General features: G+C 40.3%; 1 protein-coding gene across 13 annotated transcripts in view; it reads left to right on the forward strand.

Annotated features, from left to right (window-relative positions):
• Positions 1 to 22698, forward strand: part of LOC110977278 (rho guanine nucleotide exchange factor 28-like) — a 132995-nt gene that overhangs the window by 66752 nt on the left and 43545 nt on the right. For 11 of the 13 annotated variants that reach the window (XM_087137040.1, XM_087137044.1, XM_087137047.1 and 8 more), the window contains 6 exons: positions 96 to 177; positions 7878 to 7916; positions 11958 to 12294; positions 13191 to 13340; positions 14472 to 14581; positions 17392 to 17465. In XM_087137040.1, the coding sequence (XP_086993166.1) occupies positions 96 to 177; positions 7878 to 7916; positions 11958 to 12294; positions 13191 to 13340; positions 14472 to 14581; positions 17392 to 17465 (792 nt within the window). The remainder of the gene's footprint in view (positions 1 to 95; positions 178 to 7877; positions 7917 to 11957; positions 12295 to 13190; positions 13341 to 14471; positions 14582 to 17391; positions 17466 to 22698) is intronic. The other 2 variants (XM_087137042.1, XM_087137043.1) reach the window with 2 other exon arrangements.

Consider the following 22698-nt stretch of genomic DNA (forward strand, 5'->3'; position numbering starts at 1 on the left):
ACCTTTCCTAAAATGCATTCTGGAAGACACATAATATTGCAAAATATCCCTTTTATGTTTGATCTGTTTCATTTTTATTTTCCTCCCCACTTCAGGATGCAAGAAGGGAATCTTTGTCAAGATTTAGTTCATCTTGCCCAGTGCTAGCCGACGACAATGAAAAAATACATATTCCACGTGAGTACACATGTTTTGTGTTGACCAATTGGCTATTCTAATGCTAAAAACCAAACATGCTTTTGACCGTCTTTTTACACCCCAGTTGGCTCTTACATTCATTCACTTCAGCAGCCCAATCTTTTTCAGATTTCTCCAACCCCTATTTTAAAATGTCCCACATAGGCCTACCGGTGCCATAACTTTGAATAACTCTGGTATCAGCGGTTGGGGAAAGATTGCACTTGAGCAAAGTGTGCAAAAGCCCCAAACTAGGGGCATCAACAACCTTGCACATTATGCTGTTGAAGGATATTTGCCCCTAAAAAGAGTGATATGCTTTTTTGTTCAAACAAGTACAGGATCGTATCTGAATTCAGTTTGCTGCAGGTTTCTGACCGGAATGAGAGAGCAGCAAAGAAAAGGGTCATGTGGTTGATTTACCTACACGAGTGCGTTTATTCCCAGAGCACGGATGAGTCGTGATTCTGTTTTCTTTAGTTTACTCTTTTTTTGTCCTTTTTTAAAATCTAATCCGTAATCCGATCTGAAGGTCTTCTGAGAAAATTGGCTGTAAAATGCTAGCTATCATATGGAAAAGAACTGAGAAAGTAGTTCTAAAAAGGCACTTCAATCCTGAAAAACAATTCCTTTTAAAACACCCACACAATATCTTGCAGCTGTCTTTTGCCTGTCAAGATCAGTTAAAGTCAAAAAGATATCAATAAAACTAAAACGTACTCTTAATATACAAGGATTTTTTTTCATATAGGTCAGACAAAATGTTGCTGCCATTTAAAGTCAGGATTAAAAAAAAATCAGGGAAAACTTCAAAAGGCTTTGTAGACCTTCTGGTATGTAAAAAACACTTTGTCCCATACTTCCTGTTTCTGAAAAATGAAATCCAGTGGCAGCTAATTAAGTGGAGTTACGTTTGAAGTGCACAGTGATTTGATGTACAAACAAAATGTGTACAAACACACAAGGTGCCCACAATAAGTCATGAGATTTGCCTGAAGCAAGGGTCATTAGCCAATATACATGTACATACGTACATGTATGACAGTGTGTTTCATGTTTGCAAGGGGATTGATTTTGTTTGTTTCTAGGTTTGGTTGCTGCTGCTAATTTTATTTCCCACTTAAATACATGTACAATAAGTAACCCCACACAGTGAGAACCAGTGCCCCATTTCATGTCACCAAAGAATATGATTTTCAGCAAAGAAAGCCTCCCCATTTTACAGGGCAATAATCACACAACAGTGAGAACAATGTGGAGTTTACCAACTCCAGTCAGAGAATTTGTTTATAAAATGAAAATGCCACAGAAATCTCCATATTGCCACACTGTCGCAAGTCTACTCTACCAACAACTAGGTTGCAGAACTTCATAACGCAGGTTACACAATAGGTCTGAGAAAAGTTAGGCAGCAGTAGAAATTCCTGTATAGTCATCGTGTGGGACTTGGATGGGAGGATTTTTTTTCCGTTAATGCTCATGAAGTTGGCACAGCTATAATAAAATTAAAGTTAAGCACCATGACATTGGCCCTCTGATCTGTGTACAAGTTCAAAGACTCTGCATGTGGCACCCAGCCTGGAGATTTCCCAGAAGTTGTAGGAATTTGTCCCTTACTATCAGTGATATGTATCTATTTAATCTTCCAGTGGGTAGCTGCTGCAAATATAGTATGGTTGGTTGGTTGGTTGTAACCATGCTGTGTTGGTGTTTCTGAACTGCACGAAAGAGTACAGACCAGCTGGAGTAGAACTGAGCTAAGCACTGGTAAATTGTCAGGTGTCATGGACGCCAGTCACATGGCATTGCCTCCATTGAAAAAGAGCATGGTTATCTTTCATTTGGACTTATATGCTACAGGAATTTAGTTCTTAAAGTGTAAATGCTTGAAACCTTTACACAGTTTGAGGATTCTTGATGGAGAGGACAGTGTTTGGAGGTTAGGGTATACTGGTACACTGAGGAATGTAAGTCTACAAATGACAGTGGCATCTGTACCGGTATAACATAATGTGCCTTCTCTGATGTCAAGCATCCAAACAAAGCCTTATATAAATTACCAAAAGCAACTGTTCTTTGAGAAATGTGCATGGAAAGAAAAAAGAAGAAGAAAAAATTAGAAAAACTTGAAATGTCCTTTTCATTTCCACCTGTTTAGAGCCTCATGGGAATTTCAGAAGGTGCTGTCTACATGAATAACTGAAACAATCCTCTTCTTTCTTCTGCACCTCAAGTCATGTCCCAAAATATCTGTGGAAAATAATAGCGGAAAGTGCAGTGCATCGTGACTGCATTCCAGTCCCCTTTCTCGGTATGTCCTAATAATAAACCTGCCTCACACAGACTCTACTCCAGTGTAATCCATCGCCTTTGTGATAGGCTTTCCTCCCCTAACCGATCAATCCAGGGAGGCTTGGATCAGGGGAGAAAACAGCCATAGGGGAGTCAATATCAGGATCCTTGTCGATGAAGCCAAGCATGGCAGGTGGAGTTTAGCTGTGCTCAAAGGCAGTCGGACCGCCATATTGATCATAGGGGAAGTGGACGTCAAATTAAAAAAGCTTTCTGATCACTTCTTTTTTCCTTTTCTCGAGAAAAGAGAAAGGAATGGATTGTAATGGATTTTTGGGAGAATAAACAACACAGACAAGTCTTTGACAACATGATCCCTAGCACTGTTTTTGCTTCAGCCGCTTGTGATTAATGATGGGAAGTATATTAAAATTTAGATAAGTGTTGATAGAGCTCCATGCTTTTTAGGGGGTCTGGTCACTTTGCATTTTTTTCCAGCTGAAGACGAAACCTCAAAATTTCTGACACAAATTGTTCTCAGTGTGTGATGTTGAACTTCCTACCACTTGTGGGGAGCAGTGTAACCTTTTGGTACATGCAATGCATCAACAGGTTGGATGACAAACATTGAAACAAGCAATTAATGCATTTTATGTACAGTCCTAGGGAAGAAGTGTACTTGCAAAATAACAATCCGTACCCTCCTCAATTCAAGCCGTTCTCTTTTCATACTGTAGCATTGAAGATGTGTGATGAAGTTTTATCACAGATACCAAAGATTAAAGCATATTAGAGAAAGAAAAATTGAGGAATTCTTTCTTTGAGTATTAATTTTTGTCTCAGACAAAGAGCATGAATGTCAATAAGCTAGTACTGACCAATCAGAATTAGATTCAAAGCTCATCCATCCTGCATTGACCAATCGTGTTCAGTTTTCAGCCTGCATTGACTAGTGCCCCTTCAACAAGGTTGTGTATTGTGAATGGTGCTTTTTTTCTAAGCTTATAAAAAAAAGTAGTGTTTACTCAAAATGTGTGTTGTATACTCTGCATCTTATCTGTGACCTTATGAGCAGGTACTTACATATCAGTATTCTGAGGTAAATTGTTGATCGATGGTTGACTGGTTCAAGTCCCCCCCCCTAGGTTCATGCATAAAAATGCATGGCTTGTTTGTTATCCAATCCCTCACTGCAGTGTGAGTCTTGAAAGTGTTTATTCTTGTTGGGACAAGAAGTATGTACAGTGTATGTTTCAGATGGGGTGTGTAAACTTAAAGCTAGTCTAAAATCAAAAATACAAATGTACTTGTATTGTTCTCTTCACATTAGCAGCAACTCACTATAAACCGAAGTCATACTCATCAGGTCATTGTGCTTTGCATGTTTGTCAGAGGCAGCCACATACTATTTTGTCTTCCATGTGACATTTGGATTTTGGCTCAGAGTCCAGTCTTGATGAAATTTGTTTTTTTCTTTTTCGGTCACAATCTAATTTGTTGTCCCCCCTTGGATTTGAAATGTTTGTTGTCATCATTATTCTTTTCACAGAATTTGCTGAGTGTTCCTTGATAACTATTGAATGAAAATTGTGGAATCTTACAGCGTGTTATTTTCTTTTCTGAATATTGTGCTCATGATTCTTTTTGTCATCAGCTGAGGGACGAAAGGAAACTGAAACTGCAGTATTTGGAAATGATGGGATGTGAAATATATGCCTTTGTAAACACCCCACGTTTGAAGGTCAAAGGGTGAAAATACTTCCCCTACATTTCTCAGGGTTGCAGAAATCCTGCTGTAGACATTTACTTCTGGTAACGTACATACAGTTAATTTTCTCATTTAAAGTTGGCATCAATCATATTTGATTCAGTATTGTAATGGGTTGGTCTTGGTGCCATGAGGTTGAGTCGCAGTGTGACTGCACTTTGTGTCTGAGGAGATCATCGGAAAATACTGAGTGGATTGAAGATGTGATTGAATACATGAATGCAAGGCATATCATCTGAGAGATCCTTAGCAGATATCACATTTCCTCGGTACTCGGTGGAATTTTTTACACACAGTATGTGTGCTCAATGAAGAGATGTTTATTAGTCTCGTCATTAAGTGTGGCAACACATGAGGGGCTATTTAGGGTGTCTGGATAATAATGGAAGTATTGACTTCTCCAGTTGTTTCAGAAAGTTTTCAAGCGTTGAGATGTCATTTAGACAGATGCATGTACTTGTATTCTCAAGAATAAAGAGTACAGATGCAACATTGATGCTATGCCATTTTTACAGAGTGTGGTTAATGTTTCCATTTGTTTTCATCATTTTCAAATTCAGTGGTTGAGAGATGGCATACCATTAACTTAGTCTAAATGGAAAGTTTTTACTTTTCCAAGAAACCTTCCAATTGACACTAGATTTGACACTGTAGATTTGGTGATATGAACATTTCTTGGAACAACAAGGAGTCATTACTGTCAAATGACCAAATGTGTAATGAGGAACAGTTCTTTTTTTTAAGTATCCTTGTTTTGGTGGGTACAAATTTTGCAGTATTAACCAAACAGAATAAAAATAGTTCGATGTCTGTGTTGTTATGCCTAATATATTTTTTTTCTTTCATATTATGAGCTGAATGACCTGGGGGGGTGCTCTTAAACATCCCTAATAACCATCAGTATACCTTGAGTAATTCTATGTATATTGTCTCTGTCTAGAAATGTCACAGATTTTTTCCTACAAGTGATCTCACAGAAGAAGGCATTATTATCATTGGGAAATCACTCAAAACTGTTTGATGGAAGAGTGGTTAGCAGTTACCATGTGAAATGATCGTAATTATTTCCCGAGTGACAACACTTTGTATCTGCTGAGGGATCTTTGATACGTTAGAGAGTGACATATCAAATGGATGATTAACACCAAGTTGATGTCTCTTTGAACATATCAACATGCATTTATGCAAAGTAGGAAGGTTCAATTTTGACTGTCAGCTTTTAACCTCAACCTCCTCCCCATCGCACCATCCTAAAAAGAGCTCAGAAAGCACCCGAGGAGAAATGACAGATAGAAGAAGGATTATATTTTGTGATGTCTTTTTTCCTTTCCCATCGTTGTTGGGCTGCCAGTTCCCATCGGCATCACTTTAAATGCCCACCCCCCCATTGCACATCATACTCTCAGATGTTCAGGCAGCGTGGGAAGTCACACTCTCCTCAGCGCACCAAGAAGTACACGCTGCCCTGTCAGCCAATTATACAATTTTTAACACATCATCTCATCTTGTCATCTTCCGCCAGGCCTGTCAGGGCAAGACGTGATCAGCAAGCTAATTTTTTTTTATTCCGAATTGGCCAGTACATGCCAACACTGCATGAATAATTGCCAAATGAGAAGTGGGAATGACTGTCAGTTTCCTCTCTCACTGGGATTCGGGGGGGGGGGACTTTTAACAAAGTATTGATTAGCCACAATGTTTTGACAGGGAAAAAGGCTAAAAAATATTCCATGTATATTTACCCAGCAGTTACCAAAGGAAGAGAAAAAGCCTGCAAAGATAATATTCATCAAAGTTAACATTGATTTTTACATAGTGCTATTATCTCAACCTTAAAAACTCTCAAGTTACCTGTACTGTGAAGAGCATTTTCTTTTTTGAAATGTAAAAAAAAAAGCTTTTGTCACTCTCAATTTTTTTTCTATTTGCGAGTGACCTGTGTGCTTGTAACCAATCATTTATCATCTGAACTCATTCAAATCTTATTTTTTTCACACAGCTAATTCTAGATCAGGATATTGTGTCATGCTTTCCACATGTAGAGTGATGTTCTTTATCTGAAATATCTATACATGTACGTAGACTACACGCATGTGGCACCAAATAGGTTATTACCCAGCAATTTAATTCCTTGACAAATGACTTCCTGCTCATTGCAGGAGACAATTTCAGACTTACAAAATGGTCGTTATATTTACTGATGGTCAGTTATACTAGACTGACCGTGACTTTTTGGGGGATTTTTTCAAAGGCCATAAAATTTCCTTGTTATTTTGGGGTCAGGACTATCAGTATTATGAACTCTAACCAGTGGCATTTATTACCCATCAGAACAGGCCAACCAGAAATGACTGGTTTTAATACCGAGTAAAAGCAGATTGCAAGCGGTGTTGGCCAACCTAAATTTAATAAGCGTCAAATTCAATACATGTCTGTCCATTTACTGCCATCTCAGTGTGACCTGTGTCCAGAAAGTGAGACTAAGGTCCCCAGGTATTGAGGCTACTGTTTTCTTTCAATTAAGATACGAAGTGCTTAGATCTTGAATACTGCAAGGTTTTCCAACATTTCAAGAATGTAACTGACAGCAGCAGCAGTGTTGTAAATGTAAAGTGATCAAGGGTGGATCCAGGAATTTTTTTTGGGGGGGGGACTTTTTTAATGTCTCATTTTTGTGGACAAGCAGAAACCATGAAACATTACATGTGACTTACATTGTTTACAGTGGTATTGGTGTGCGTACTTTAGGTATTTTATTATTTTCCACCCTTTTTTTCCTTTTTTGTCTCAGAGAAGGTTTTTTCCACCCCCGTGCCCTGATCCTGGCCTGGTGATTCATCTGCTCCAGTATTATTGACATTAGGAAACTTGATTTTGAGCCCGTCTCATTTTGTTGGAGCACACCACAAATAAGAAGGATCAATATATTTTTTGACAACTGCATGTGATGCTCAGTAAATTTGAATCAGGGTTTTTTAGATCCAAACTATGGGTCCTTCTACAGATAGCATTGTCCAGGGCTTAATTGAACAGCATTTTCAAATCATTTTTTGTAAAGTCATGTAACAGTGATAAGTGGTTTGAGCAGGTTTTTGGATATTACAGATGACCCTAACCCAAGCTCAGCAAATTTTGGAGTATTTTGTTTCCACAAATGCCAGCCTTTATATTTCTGATGTAGTGGAAGAAAGGATTTTGGGGGATGGGTGGGTGCAAAAGGTTTCTCCACTCAGCGGTAAAGAACCAGTGTTGAAACTCATAACCTGCATTTGATCAGGAGGCAATGTACTCTCTGGTGCTAATTCCATGCTACTGCAGTCTTCCCCAAATGTTAAATGGCATTGTGCATCTTTGACCAAGAAAACTGCACTGCTATTTTCGTAGTGTAAATTGATGGAGGGGGATTGGCCTTTTGGAAAGCTGTTAGGAGCTGTCTTATTAAGGCATGTACAAAAAACTGTTACAGTTAAAATGACAGTACACCTGTTTATTGTAAAATAGATCTGTTCCTTTTGTTTGGGAACTTTAAATTTATATATATGGTTCAACCAGATTCAGTTGATCTTCACTCAATCAGCAGAAAATGACTGAAGAAAGCTTTGACTAATCTTGTTGACTCTTCTCATTTTTCTTGTGATAGGAATTGTGTTGACTCCGCCTCCATACATGCACATTTTAGGTATGATGTCAGCGGAATTCTTGCCTTGTAGCCGCTTACTGTATACATCAGTTGACATAAAGCATCATGATCATAGCTTGAGCACAAGTGCTAAGTTGCCATCATGCGCCCCATTTTTGTCTCAAAATATAACCAGTTGGCTGCTCTCATTCCATTGATTGGTCCTTTTTACTCTATGGGACATTTCTCACAATCCTTTGCAATGTGCCATCTTTGATGTCAGATTTTGTCTGAATTGGGCTTTTATGGGCTATGGCTCCTGTGCTTGCCATTAACTTGCCTTGGTGAACAGCCATAGACACAGACAATCAGTGTCTGCTTTGGGCATACCCAACATTAGAGACAGTGCATCAAAGAGACTTGTGGGATATGTACAGTACTTACATACCTTACATATATGTGAGCACAAACCATCTTTTGCATTGCATTTGCAAGTATCCAGAAGATGTATGGTGCTCTTAGGAGAAACCACTTTGCAACATTGGCAGCTTAGATAACAAAAGTTTGGCATGCAGATAGATCGCTGGTCACTTGTGATTGTGATTTCAATCAGGTCAAAACAAGGGGTTACCCAAACTCTTTGACTGTATTAGCACAAAGGATCTTGCATCTTGTAATGCTTGTTTGCCGATAGTATTCAACAGTACGATTAGTGGTTGCTTTTAAAGTGAGAAATCTTTTTCTAATGATGTGCATTTTTTTGTAGAGCCTAGTTCCGATAGTGAATGGTGTTTTGATTTAGAAGTCAAATTTTTAACACTGGTTTAACAGTCTTTTAGAGTAAATAGAACCGATAGACTGTAGAGGATTATTTTCCAACTTAGAATCTGGATCTATAGAGGGCGCTCTGAAATGACATGTGGAGGACATTTTACTTTATGCAAAGCTTGAGAAACGCTGTGCACAGGTTCAGCACTGCTCCTCATTAGCCATTTATATTTAGTTTGATGCCTTTATTTTCTTGCTTCTACATTCATCAGATGGAGACACGGCTGTAATACCTTTTCATTGTAAAAACCACAACATCAGAGACTGCACAGTGCAACATGCTAACAGCTCTGAACCCTGTCAGATTTTTTTAAAAATGTAGCCTGGTTTCCATATAGTCATAATGAACGCTTACAGGTACGCAACATGTCAAGACACAGAAAAAGACGGTGTTTGATATCATTCCACAAAATAATGAGAACAAAATGGCCTCTGAAACTCCACAAAAAATTCTGCATGAATGCCTTTGAAGGCAGTTATGTCATTTTTTGATGCTAAATCAGTACTTCAGTTTGAGATATGTTTATTGTCAGCTATTTGTTCACAAAATGAGTTTAATTTCTTTGGAGGAAACTGGCCAACTTTGAGGTTCTCAGATACAGACAGTTAGCAAACTTGAACACTATCAGATTTTTCAACTTTTTGCATTGGTCGTGATGTAAAGTGTTTCCATATGACACCACATCTGTGTAGACTGTTCACTGATGCTGTCTGCTTCTCTTTATGTCAGTTTGGAAACCAGGCTTAACACAATCAGAAGGCACGAGCATCTACCACTGCATAGGAAAACTGTACACCAGCACTTGACACTAGAGGGGGCTGTCCATAAAAGGCCAGATATCAGGGCCCAATTTCACAGTGCTGCTTAGCACATGATTTCACGCTTGCAGAGGCTCCACGTATTCATGGAGACTGTAACCAGTAGGTTGCTTACGGTCTCCAAGAGGAAAATTTGCTTAAAGTTAGTGATGTAACAATAGAAATCTCTATGCATGCTCAAGCTTTAGCCAAACCACGCCAAGCACAACCATGAAATAGTGCTTAAAGTTAGCACATTTTTCTGCTAAAGTTAGCACAACTTTTCTGCTACCTGCTAATCAGTGCCGTGAAATTGGGCCCATGCTGCATCATGAAATGAAAGCACATGGTCTTTTGTCCTTTTACAGCCAATATCAAGCCATTTTGGTTTCAGAGATGATCCATAAATGCAGGGAGCATTGCTCTTTATTCTAAAAAGAATATGCATCTTTTTCTTGCATTTAAGTATCAATTTACATGTATCATTCTACATTGGCTGGTTTACGTTTGCCCTCCCCTCATTACAGTGACAAGTATTGTGTGGTTGAAAGGCTTATAAGTTACATCAAGGTTCAAATTGTTCCTTTATCTGCATTGCACATCAGATTTTCTTTTTCTTGAAAAAAAAATGACAAGGGAGATTTGTTAGTGATAACTTCATTTCCTTTCTTCCTCAAAGCATTTAAAAGAGTCCCTAAATGTAGTCTTCACTGAGAAAACCATGAAGATGCTCTCTTTTTTGGGGGGGAGGGGTGGTGGTGCCTTTCCTCCTTTATGTTGTCCCACCCCACTGCCACCCCCCCCAAATATTTGGTCTGAACGTGCCTTAGTTCACACCCATTGAGACCCCCCAAAAAAGTCAGCCTTGAAACTCATGCTTCTTCCCCTGAGCATTCCCCACCCAAGATTAACTTTTTTGTTTCAACTTCAAAATACAGAGGTGAACCCTTAACACAATCTGATTGGTAATTTTCCTCTCCCTTTCCCACCTGGTTCCTGTTGCATTCCACGCAGGTCATGGACTCATGAAATGCACATCATCGTACATGATCACATTCCTTCTCCCATGTTCTCGCATTCAGACCAGCATGCCCCATAATCTAATCAAGCATTTCGTTTGGTTTGCCTCCCCTCCTCCACTTTCAAGCAGTTGAAAGAGCGGAGTATGTGATTTGGATTTTTCACATGAGCATGAATTCGGGACATGATCTTTAAATGTTTTTGGTGCATTGGATGTGCAGAGTTATATGCAATAATTTGCTATCTCATGCAACACTTCGTGTGAAAAAGAAGGTATCAGCCAGTTGACTATTGAAGTTGCGGGACTCATCATTTCACTACAGCCTGCTGCCACAACAAAAAAGCCACAAGCAAGAATGCTCAGTAGATCTTTGCACATATCCCATTATCCTTTCTGGTCCACCATTTGATGTCAGCAGTATCCAAATTGGTTATTTTGTGGCTGTGGCTTTGGTGTTACCATTTTCACACAGTGTACTGAAAAGCCATAGCCATTGTTGCTAATGCTTAAAGATGGCAACCTATGGATTGATGAGTTTTGAAGTCAGTGCAAACAGCCTGTTCAGCATGGCTAAAAATTGGCGCCGTCATTGAATGTAATTCCTGTCAAAAAGCGTGATGACCAATTTGCTACATTTTTTGTCTTTTTTTTGGTCAAATTATTACAAAGACATTGTTTCATTCAATGGTGTTATGCAATCAGAGTTCGTTGGTACTTGGGTCTAGAAATATCCTTGGTTGCCAAGGTGTCAGAACAGGAAAAAATGACCTTGTGTCAAGGATGGTGCATTTACCTCTACTTAGAGTTGGCTACCACAGCTTGCTTAAATTGAGGTTTAACGCTTGTGGGAGGTGACGGGTACTTTGTTTTGATTTAGATAAAAAGTACACAATGTAGAAAAAACATAAGGCTGTTAAAATGGAGAATTAATGCTTTTAGATGAGTTAGACGTTTAGCCAGAATTTGGAATTTCCTTATTGCCATTTTTAGGTTAAAGGTAAATCCACTTAATACAAGCCAAATTTGTGAGCTTAGCATCCCTGCACGATTCCATAAACGCATGTATTAAAATACCTCCAAGTCTCAAATTGTATGTTTTACTGTCTTTCAAAATCCAGTTAGAGGTTTGGGAAGATTTTGCTGGACTGAGAAAGCTAGAGTCTAGCCTCTGTTACTTTGCATTTGGCTTGATTGCACTCCTGAAAGTTGCAGCTTGAAGAATGTGCTTTTGATTTCCTGAACAGAGGATTGTGGAGGCTCGGCCAAAAAAAAAGGGGGAATTGACACTGATAATGAAGATGAGCAAAATTTTGGTGAAAAGTACCTGCTTCAATCCAACATGCAGTTAATCAGCAGTGGAGAAATGATCCAGATTTTATTGGTAAATGTTACCACTGCTGACCAGCTCTTGATTGGAAGTTTAATTTTGTTTGTTTTTGTGGTTGTCCGAGAAGACATTCCAATGAGAGAGCAAGCCACAGAACGCTACCTCCCAAGTGATGAAGAGGCAGAGCAAGAGGAGGAGGAGGAAGAGGAGGGGGAGGAACAGCAGGTCCCCTCCACCCATCCCCCATCTGACAGTCCCCTGCTGGCCAATGATGAGTCCTCATCCTTCCAGGAGGAGTTTACCGAGGATGTGCCGGGAATAGAGGAGGGCCCCCCATCGGCCCAGGAAAGGCCTGCAAGCCAGCCCGTCGAGATCCACTTGAATGACGTCAGCGTGAGCGACAGTAGTAGGACTGAGGTTGCGGCCCCAGGTCAGGTGTCACCATCCAGGTTAGAGGGAAGCAGGTGAATGAATTGACTCAGCATCTCGAATCAAAGTCTAGAGCTTTTTCATCATCATTCGTAGTAGTGAAGCACCATTGCCCATTCATTTGGATATAGAACAGGCTGCCTCAAATTTTCTGCATGCATTGCACTCTTTAGAAAATGCTTCAAAAATTCTTGTGGAACGAAATGTTTTTTAAGCGGTTCAATTTGCCCTGTGTATGAAATAGATGCCGAAAGTGCTCTGTTATTGTTTGCTTCTCATCTGCTACATACAAGTATTGCATGAGCTGTCATAAGTGTCTAGTGTTTAGCTTACAATACACTGTTGATATATATAGTATTATTATTGTACTAGTGCTTTTCTACTGGAAATAGCACTTGAACTCTTGTACGAGTTTTTAATTTCTTTTCAGACAGTCTGATTGAGCACATCCTTTTTCATTGTAATGTGACTGGTTAGAAAATCTCCTTTGTTTCCCTGTTTGGTTATTTTTTTAGCTCTTTCATTTGGTATGGACTGCATTCCCCTGGTACATATATCTAAATGTACTTGATATCCACATTGCTGTAGACATCTTCCAGAGAATTCTTTGCAGAAAATCTCTTCAGCATTATCTGCTCTGAGCAGAACCGCATAGGTGTGCCATGAGGCGTGTAACTATATGCGCGTTTGATGTGGAGTACACTGAGTACGCGTAACTAATTTATTCCGGCATGTATGGTCATGGTCTTTGTGCACATACAGAATGCATGCAAGAACCTGCTTGTAACCACATGTCTTTCTTTCGCCGATTGGGGGTTCACCTCAGCTCGGGGCAGATTGGCTTTTGACTGAATGCATGCAGAATTTGTAACCATGATCTTACTTCCATAACCCCTGACTTACATTGTGTTCGTCTTTCAATTGTTTCCAGTTCCCCAGACGAATCATCTGAGGACCTCTTGGAGCCAGAGGAGAAGGTGCGTCGTCACAGCTGGGGACCAGACCCTAACGACGAGGTTATCAGCCCCTCTCAGGAGTCCCAAGTATTGGAAGGACTGCCCCTGGCTTTGGCCCCAAGAAGGTAAGAGAAATTATCCATGAAATGCATGGCGTCCTTGCACAGGTTTGTAACTCCCCTTCAACAGAAAGAGTCTTAAACTGGCCCTAAATGCCATTGTAGCTGCTTGTCTGCCAACCACATAAAGATTCCATGGACAAGCGTGGTGTTCCTCGTGTGGACCAGACAACAAAAGATGCCAGGAGAGTGCAGGTTGCAGAAGCGTTGTGTGGACTCTCCACACAGTTCCCTCACTTGGTTTAAAGATGGTATCAAGGACATGTTTAGTTTATGGTCATCAGTAGCAAAATGAAGAGGAACAGGCAAAGAAGTGATGAAAAGCTGAGCTTAAAAGAGCATTTTTGGCAAGAAGCTGAGTATGTTCAGCAAATTCTAATCATGACTTGAAAACAAAGGAATGCTCAACTACTAGCAAGTGTTTATCTCTGTTCAGGTTATGCATATATATATATGTGTACCCCTCACTATGAGGGCGTGAGTGTGCACATGCTGTGTTTTTACCCAAGACACTGTTGGGTTTTGCTGAGTAAGGGATTTCCCAGAGTGGTTGACCCATTTGTATGTGGGTGTGACAGTTTTGCAACTCAGGCCATGAAAAATAGTCAAACAGTGCATGTACCTGTCCCATAGGTGAATTATGCAAGGTAGCTCTGAAGAGGTATAATTGGATTCCGTGAGAGTGCATCTAAATCTTGCCTGTAAAGGAAAAAAAATGAAAGGTGCTAGTTTTCCTCTGTGCCCACTGATATTTCCGCAGCCAAGTTCATCCATGAAATGGTGTTCATGGATGTCTTGTTTTAAGTAGTTCTTAATACAGAAGCCAAATTTAATCCATGCAGTGATAAGTCTTTAACCTTAACCTTCGGAGATTCATCCAGATCCAGTAGGTTTGGAGGATGCTGCAGGAGTGAAGCAGGTAGAGCCCAACAAGCCTTATGTAAAACTGAGCCTTACGCAAATAATATACTGTTGATGTGCCGTTGAGTTCCTGGGGGGGCTTGGCTTTGGGAGAATTTAGGAAGGTTTGTGGTAAGAATGCTCACAGAGTTGGGTTTAAGAGACAGTACTTCAGAGAATCAAGCAAGTGGTATAATGTTGTAAAGAGACTTGTTTCTCTGTTGGTTCATCCCACAGTAAAAGCATGGGCAATCTGGATGTCAACAGTGAGGAGGAATTCCACGATGCCAAAGATATTCTAACTCCAAAGTCCTCAAAAGCATCTGTGGAGCTATCACCAGATCAAGGTTTGGCCTTTGACGTCCAATCTTGAATTGAATATGAATTGGCCAGTTTATATGTATTTTTTGCAGGAGTAAGTGAGTTTGGAGTCTCAAAGGGCTCGTTAGCTGATTGCTTTTGCATGCTGGTTGGTATTCTTAGGGCATGAAGGTTTTGCATGGTTTGTAGATGCATGCAGTTATAGTTGACAATTATCTTTTAAAATCAGTGAAAAATCATCCATGGGACTGCCAACACGCCCCTCCCACTCAGTGTAATAAACTCTTTTTCAGGGTTATGATGAGTAAAGTGAGTACTGTAATGAGCACAGGTACTCAAACATGAATACAGCTTTCAAGCATATGAGTACTGCGACAAACAATATGTTCATCTGGGGCTGGATTTCATTTTCATGAAATGAGAATTTGTGCCGAGTACAGATTGCCTTCAAAATATGCCATTTGGAAATGGAAAATATCAGGGAAATAAACAGGAAGTGTTGCGCATTAATGTCTTCCTATTCCTGTATGAAGCTGCAGTCTATGTGCATGATGTCATGTTTCCCAGCCATGGATGCATTCATCTCGAACATTACCACGTCTCGTTATGTTTTCCGGTGATAGTTTTAGTTTGATTGCAAGACATTGCCATGCTGCTGAATTCAGCCAATGGATAGGTAGAAGGTTATTGTACATGAAAATGTGCTTTAGCACCCCACAATCCCCTTGTCCTCCACCCAAACTCACTATTAAAATTGTTTGTTGCAGCTCTGTTAATATCCAAAGACAATCCATGTGTACCTTCATACAGAATAAGTAATTGACAATGAGGTTATTGTTTCACTTACTGTGAAGTTTTGTATTTCTTATTCCTCGTGTATTAATTCATCCTGAATGAGGCTGACATTGACATTAGTCAGCAAAAAAAAACCAGAAAAGAAAGAAAGAAAAAGAAAGAAAGAAAGAGACAAGTGTGTTTGTATGCGGAACCTATTTCTAGCAGTAATGTCACACCTCTTGCCAAGAAGTGTAATTTGTCCTTTCTCAGGCTTTGAAGGTGGGCATGCTATCCATTGCTGTAATGGTGTGAATGTTAACATTGAAAGTTCAATGTTTGTTTTCCTGTACCTGGGGTTTCTAAAGTAATGTTGGTGCACAACATTAAGCGATCTTGCCATGAAGAGACTTCGTGATATACAATTATACATACAGTGGAACATCGCTATACCGAACACCGCTATACTGAACATTCAGCCGTACCGAACATCGTCCGTGGCTCCCAATATTTTGTGCACCAAACCTAGCAAGCATTATGCAGTTGCAAATCAACCGAGATTTGCCAAAGCATGCATCAGAGATCAATCCTGAGCAGTAGCTTCACGACTTATAGGATAAACTAAATATCAATTTTGTAACTCAAGATTGAATAAAAACAAAAATTAATTAACAAATACATTTCTAGAAACCACAAACATGAATGCAACGGCAAAACACCACGAAAACAGCGAATCATAATTTCACAAGAGGGTGCACTTCAGTTAGACAAGAGAGGGCGCTATTCATTATGGCAACGCAACGTTTGGCACTTAATTTTTGCTATACAGAACGACCGCTGTACCGAACATTTAGCATAGACCCCGTCGTGTTCGTTGTAGCGGCATTCCATTGTAGTACTTTTGATTACTAATAATTGAGTGTCAAACACAGGTGTACTTGTCAGCAACTGGAGACTCTTGGTTAACTCAGATTTAGCAAACTGAGTGTTTGAAAGCAGGAAACCCTTTTTAAAAGGGTGAAAGTGTTTGTCCAATACTACCAGGCTGTCTGCAGTGATTTGTCATAAATTCTGAAATGGAGAATCCTTATTCTGAAACAATGAACCTCTGTCGATTGATGGTCAGTATATGCCAGAAGAAACATATTTTGTGATCCTTTTGCTGATATGAGATACAAAGGTGGCGTAACTCCAGACAAAAACAGTTCAGTGCTGTTTTCTTTGTTCCTATTCAAATGAAATAAGCAATAACAGATCAACCAAATAGATAGACACATTTGAAGTCCAACTTCAAGTTGATATAAGATTGGACAGATAAATTGATTGAAGTGGGATTTAAGCTTCCAACCTGTAGTGCTTTCCATGGTTGCGCTATCAACTCACCTATCTAGTTTTAACATTGGCAGTGATGCAGATTGGAGAATTGTAAGTGTAGAATCACGAAGATTTACATCATTAGAAAGACATTGATGGTTTGTGTTGAGCCTCCCACATGTCTCTGCTTTCTGATTGGAAGTTCCTTAACCCTAAAATATAGCATTCTTACCACGTAACTTTCTAAATCCCCCAAATCCCTGTCTGTGCAGTAAACCAAGGGCACAGTCTACACGTACGTGGAAGAGACATTGAGGTCTGTGCAAAATAAAAGTGGAGAAATTTCATGTACTTCTGCATTAATCATTCGAAATCACAGCAGCAAATCACATTGAATCTTGATGCATTTGACATGGGTTGGGGTGATTGACTGAATATTTGACCAACTTCCTCAGTAGTGTTGCTAGGTAATGTAGTACAAGGGCGAGAGATATATGCATGTGCTGACAGTATGCTCGTGTTTTTTATGGTGTTGCTTTGATTTGAATGTGATGATTAGTCCATAATACTCAGTGACTCGTCCTCCTAGCTGGACCCTGACAGTCATGATTGGCCAGTTTTCAGAATAATTTTCACACATGACTTCCCAAGTTAGGGTTAAACTTACGCAGAGTTCAGTCACCAGATTTGTACAATGTGTGTTTGCATCAACAAATGGAATTGTGCTTCTGTCTTGCACTCTTGGCAGGTCCAAGTGCCACGTCGTCACCGATTGACTCGAGGGATCCTGAAGCACAGACTGAGTCCGCTGACGTCATTGTGGTAAGTTTGAAATTATGCAGGCCATTAGCACTAAATGACACTATGGTCTTGTGACCAGGAGTGACTGTCCCCTGGGAAGACCTGGACAGTTGGTGGATGTTTAGAAAGCTGAAAATACTTTTGCATTTGTCTCTGTTAATCTACTATGAAGGCAAGCAGACAATTTATTGCAGGTGTTTTGGACAACTTTACAGGTAAAGAGAGTCAATCGACCTCAAAGTGTTGATACACATGAAATAAAGTTTCAGCAGTTCAAAGCTTAGCTCTTTCAAACAAGTCTGCACAATCGGTCATCATCTTGAAAGTTCATTCTAACAAAGCACCTTTCAGAATTGATAAATTGTCTGATTGGAAACTGACTGGGAGAGCGGGCTTTTGAAAATTGCTTCGACTCTCAGTCTTGCACGCCCTGATTCCCCCACCCTGTTTGTCTTCACTGAAAGTCAGATCAAGCCCATGTCACTCATTAAATGTACGTGTGTGTCATACATGAACCATATGCCAACCTCCCAGACAAGGCTCCCCCCTCCCCCCCCAAAAAAATTGCAGGAGAACTTGCAGACATCTGATTGCACCAGCTGGCCCCTGCAGGAAACCACCTCTAGCCAGACACAGGGTTTTTTATAGCGTGGTAAACTTGTGCAAGGCACTCGGCCATTCTGGCTCAACCCCTTGATACCAGAATGACTGATTTTGTTAGCTCATGCATGTTGCCACTGCTTGGTTTTTTCAGTCTCAAAGCTTGTTCCCCATTAAGGCACTGATGGCAACAATCATAACAAACCAAACTACACCATAACACCACTTATTTGAAAGGTAAGCAACAGTGAACAGAACAAACGTGGCGCCCTGATATTCGGCATATGATAGTAATGATTTTGCATGGCGTTTCATAATAAGGGAGACACTGTTTTTTTTTTCATGGAGATGATGCATTGAGCAGCCTTATTGGACACTCTCATTACATAATCAGCTTCAACAAGGACAGTCTATCTATGTACATTGTACACAGCCAAAACTACTAGCCAACAGTCTTGCTAGATATGATAGGAGCATGCCAGTAGTTGAGGCTTGTCTGTGTACACACACTGAACTGAGCTCATTTTCATCAAGAGACCTCTGTCAAAAATATGAAACTGATTAATCATTCAATGATGACCTTTCTTCTGATGGGTGAATGAAACAAGGACAAGATTGGAACCCCTTAGCTTTCGGAACCATAAATGAGTAACCGCTGTACTATGTAAGCCACTCTGATTCACCCTACTTTATTGTGTTATATCCACAATACAGCATGTTTTAGGATATTAAATAAATGGGCTCTTTTAATGAAGAAATCCTGATTATTAATAGACAGATAGACAGATGTAGTCATCTAGAGATGGAATATGATATGATTTCTTTGGATGTGCCAGGATTTATTGTGCATACTATTAGCTGTCAGACAAGGTTTTTGCTGGCGAATAATACAAGTTGACAGACACTGAGAGTCTGGGACTGATTGCTTCGTCAAGCCTTCCGTTGGTCAGAGTTTACCCATGGCTAATAAATGGATCGAGACAAGTCTAATCCCGTACCTTGACGCAGGCCAGACCACCTCTCAGAGATCAACCCTGCACCTTCCATACTCTGTAGACATGCAACACCTTCCACAGTGACTCTGCATGATTCAGCTCTTAAGGTGCTTTCGGCTTACATCTACTGTTGAAACTCATCGCATCATCATAATTCCCTCCACACCCCCCCTCCAACAATGAGCCTGATTCCTGGGTGACGTGTTACTAGTACAGATTGTGGTGAGTGTGCCTGCGTTTAGGAAGTGTTGTTGTGGTTCATTCACTCAGCATAGTATCCTTCAAGCCGCTGAATAGCACTTCCGTTTCCCAATCTGGTCCAAGTTACAGCTGAATCTTCAGAGAGCAGAAGAGAAGTCTACGAATAGTTTTTCTCCCAATCCACTGTTCTCTTGTTCCTACGTAAGATCATAATTTACCGTACAAGCTTATGTGTCTTTTGAATCTGCATCAGCATGATAGCTATTCTTCGTCCAGCTGGCTTATTGGAGAGCCTCTTTTTAAGGCAACACTCCAAGGCTGATTTTCATCAGTTTGTCCACCAAGCTTCAAGTCAAATGTCAGTTGGATTACATGTCTTGCTTGCACTTGACTCACTTGTAAGTGCTGGATTTGCTTGAGAGTGCTCTCTTGCAAAGATCTCCAGAAGCAGAGACTGGATTGTATATTGGTTGTGTTTGACATCTTAAGAAGGCACTTGGGTGAGTATGCCTTGTCTACTTGGTTGACCCACAGAACCTTACCTTAGCCTTTCCTCTAGGGAAAATTACTAAAAGCTTCAATTTCCATGTACATACTTACATATTCTGACATGAAGAGCAAATGAGAAAAACGTCATTAGCTGCAATAGGTGAGGGTTTGGGACCTTTTACGAGAGCTTCTGCAAATTAACTAACAGCAAAATACATAGGATTCTTTCACCAGTGAGGCAGCAATAGTGACTAAAAAGCCACTAAAATTCATAAGGCGATCCGCCTCGCATTTGAATCGGCAAGGGAATCTCTGCTTTTAGGTACACATGGCAGGGAGTACACACACGAGTGATTTTAATCAGAATGTGCATCTGCATGGGGCACCGGATACACATTTGACAGTGTCTGTCATACCTCTCTGACTCTCACCTCAGAGGCAGTAGTCATGCAAGGATTCCATATCTGCTCCGTTCAGCAAGAGAGTTTGTTTTTCTGTACCGTTACATGTAGGAATGACATCCCTGGGGGAGGGGAACACAGTGTACTCTTACATGTGGCACAGGATGCGCTGCGCTCGCGCTTCCGATTTCTGTTGAAATCTAAGGTCTTCACGTGTGTGCTCTGCATGGAGTTGATTTTTTTCCCACCGTCAACCTGTCTCTTTGTTGCCAGTAAGGGGGCGCTTCTAGTCAAAGTGGATGGAATCAATCCAGTGGCCAAAGTATCTGCAATTTCATTACAGAGTGGTGAATATGAGTCTTGATCAAGCAGTTGTGTCAAAGTTGTTTGTCTCCCTTGCAGGCTCATAGCCACAAATATAGCAGTGCTGAAGGGTAAACCCTTGTCTATTAAAACATGCTTGAGTTCTATTGAGTTCTTACCACACTCCCAGTTTTCCCAGCCACAAGTCTTAATCTCGGCCATTAACCCCCCCTCCCCCGGCTTGTTGTACGCATATCCTCGGCCTTATACCCTTGTAGTCTTGGCAAGTCTTAATCTCGGCCATAACCCCCCCCCCCAGCTTGTTTTACGCACATCCTCGGCCTTATACCCTCGTAGCCTTGGCAGGTAGTTCCTGGGTCTGGGTAAGTTCCTATGTCAGTCTGTGACCTTTTCCCTCTCAGATTGAAATCCCCACAGTATCATTTGCCTCTGTGCCCTATAAAAATGTTGTGCTGCTGTGCTGTATTCTTAAAATTCGTCTAATTTCTCTGTTGTATGATATCTATGATAAACTGAAAAGTTGAAGCGTAATGCATCAGAAAACAAAATGACTGGACCAAAAGGATTCAGTGGTCATTTAATTTCTAGATATGTCCATAAATTTAAGGTTGTACTCAACTCTCTGTCGCTTGTGTTTTGGGACTAAAATGAGATACCCTGGTTTTGAAATCAAGACATTGATATTACCTGTGATGGCAGTAGCCATGTTCTCACAGTTCACCCACTGGGTTGATCATTACTATGCATGTTTCGTAACAAGACAGGAAGGGGTGTATTTCTATTGATTAGGCTTCATCTATATTGAGTTATGTACATGTTCCAGAGCTTGCTAAGCAACGGCTGAAACATTTCATGTCTCACTTGTGGCTCAGGGTTCAGTTTTCAGTGAGTTTGTTAATTTCTGGTTAGTACATGTACGTCTCTGTCAGACTCGGGGAGTAATCTTGAAAATTTGAAATGTTCTGTTTGAAATGTTCCATTGTCCTTTCTCCTGTTTTTAGATAGAGCATATATGTATGCACATGGAGTTTGTTGGAAAGGGTGCACTAGTATTTCCGGCAGTACTCAGAAACAGCTCATATGTTCCTAAATTGAAAGGTAGCTTTTTGACGGTTCATTTGAAGCAATCTTCATTTCAAATACTACTGCAGGAAACTCTTTTAAACTGAGCGTCCAAGATGAGCTCTGCCTATTTCCACTTCATCTGAATTCCTGCCCAAGGCCTTGAGTGTAGCTACTAAGGAGGTTTCCAAAAATATGACCAAATGTGTGGTTTTTCTTATTCACATGGTAGGGATTGTGATTCATCAAGAAGTCTATTACAAGAGCCACAACTGCCAACCTTTTTTTAATGCATCAGATAAAGTACTCATCGAAAAATCCCAGGGTCTACACGTGTTTAAAATTTATACCGTTACTTTCCAAAGACCCTTTGTAATGTCAATTCTATTCATATAGATTATGTATGTTATCACATCTGAACACTCACAGAAGAGTGCTCTGAAACGAAAAGCCATAAACGATGGAAAGTTTGGCCTTTGGGATAAAAGTCAAAACAACCGGTACCCAGCACCCATGGAAAGCCAGGGATAAAGCTGCAGACTTCCTGTGTTACCAAGGAGACTGATGTTGGATCAAAACTCATTTCCTAAATGCATTTAGATGGAGTTCAACGACCTTTAGCTCTTCAGCACACCTAGGATGTGATTCCATTTCATTGGCCAAGGGTACAGGTCAGCCAAGCATTTGAAGCTCAGCATGGAAGGGTTACCATCTGCATTGCTGTGTTATTCTGACTAATTTCCCATTGAGCTTATGAGTAGGCCAAGTACCAAGGGAATTTTGATCTTGATTTTGACAAGTTGGATTTTGGAAAACAAATCTTTGATCAGTATTGACATGAGAAGCACAATACAAGGGTTTGCCACTTCCAAAAATGTCCTGAACTAATGCCTCCAAGAAGAATCTTGGCTATCTATGAGAGAATTGGTGGAACTGTTTTCACAGCAAACTCCTGACTGCACGTGTTCCAATCTTACTGTTCAGAGTGGATGTCAGAATAAAAATGGAACGCATGAAAGTTCAAAAGTTCAGTTGTATTGAGGACAAACCAAGGAATGTAGGTCTTATGTGACCAAGCCTTTAACGAGTACCTGGGGAATCAGCTGGAAGGAAGGGGCCAGAAGAGAGAGTTGATTAGCTGGAGCCCGACAGAATGGCAGCACTGGTCATGTGTATAGAGTC

Source organism: Acanthaster planci, linkage group LG05 (assembly GCF_054643075.1).
Source record: "Acanthaster planci isolate LZ-2023a linkage group LG05, COTS_SCS, whole genome shotgun sequence".
NCBI classification, from domain to species: domain Eukaryota; kingdom Metazoa; phylum Echinodermata; class Asteroidea; order Valvatida; family Acanthasteridae; genus Acanthaster; species Acanthaster planci.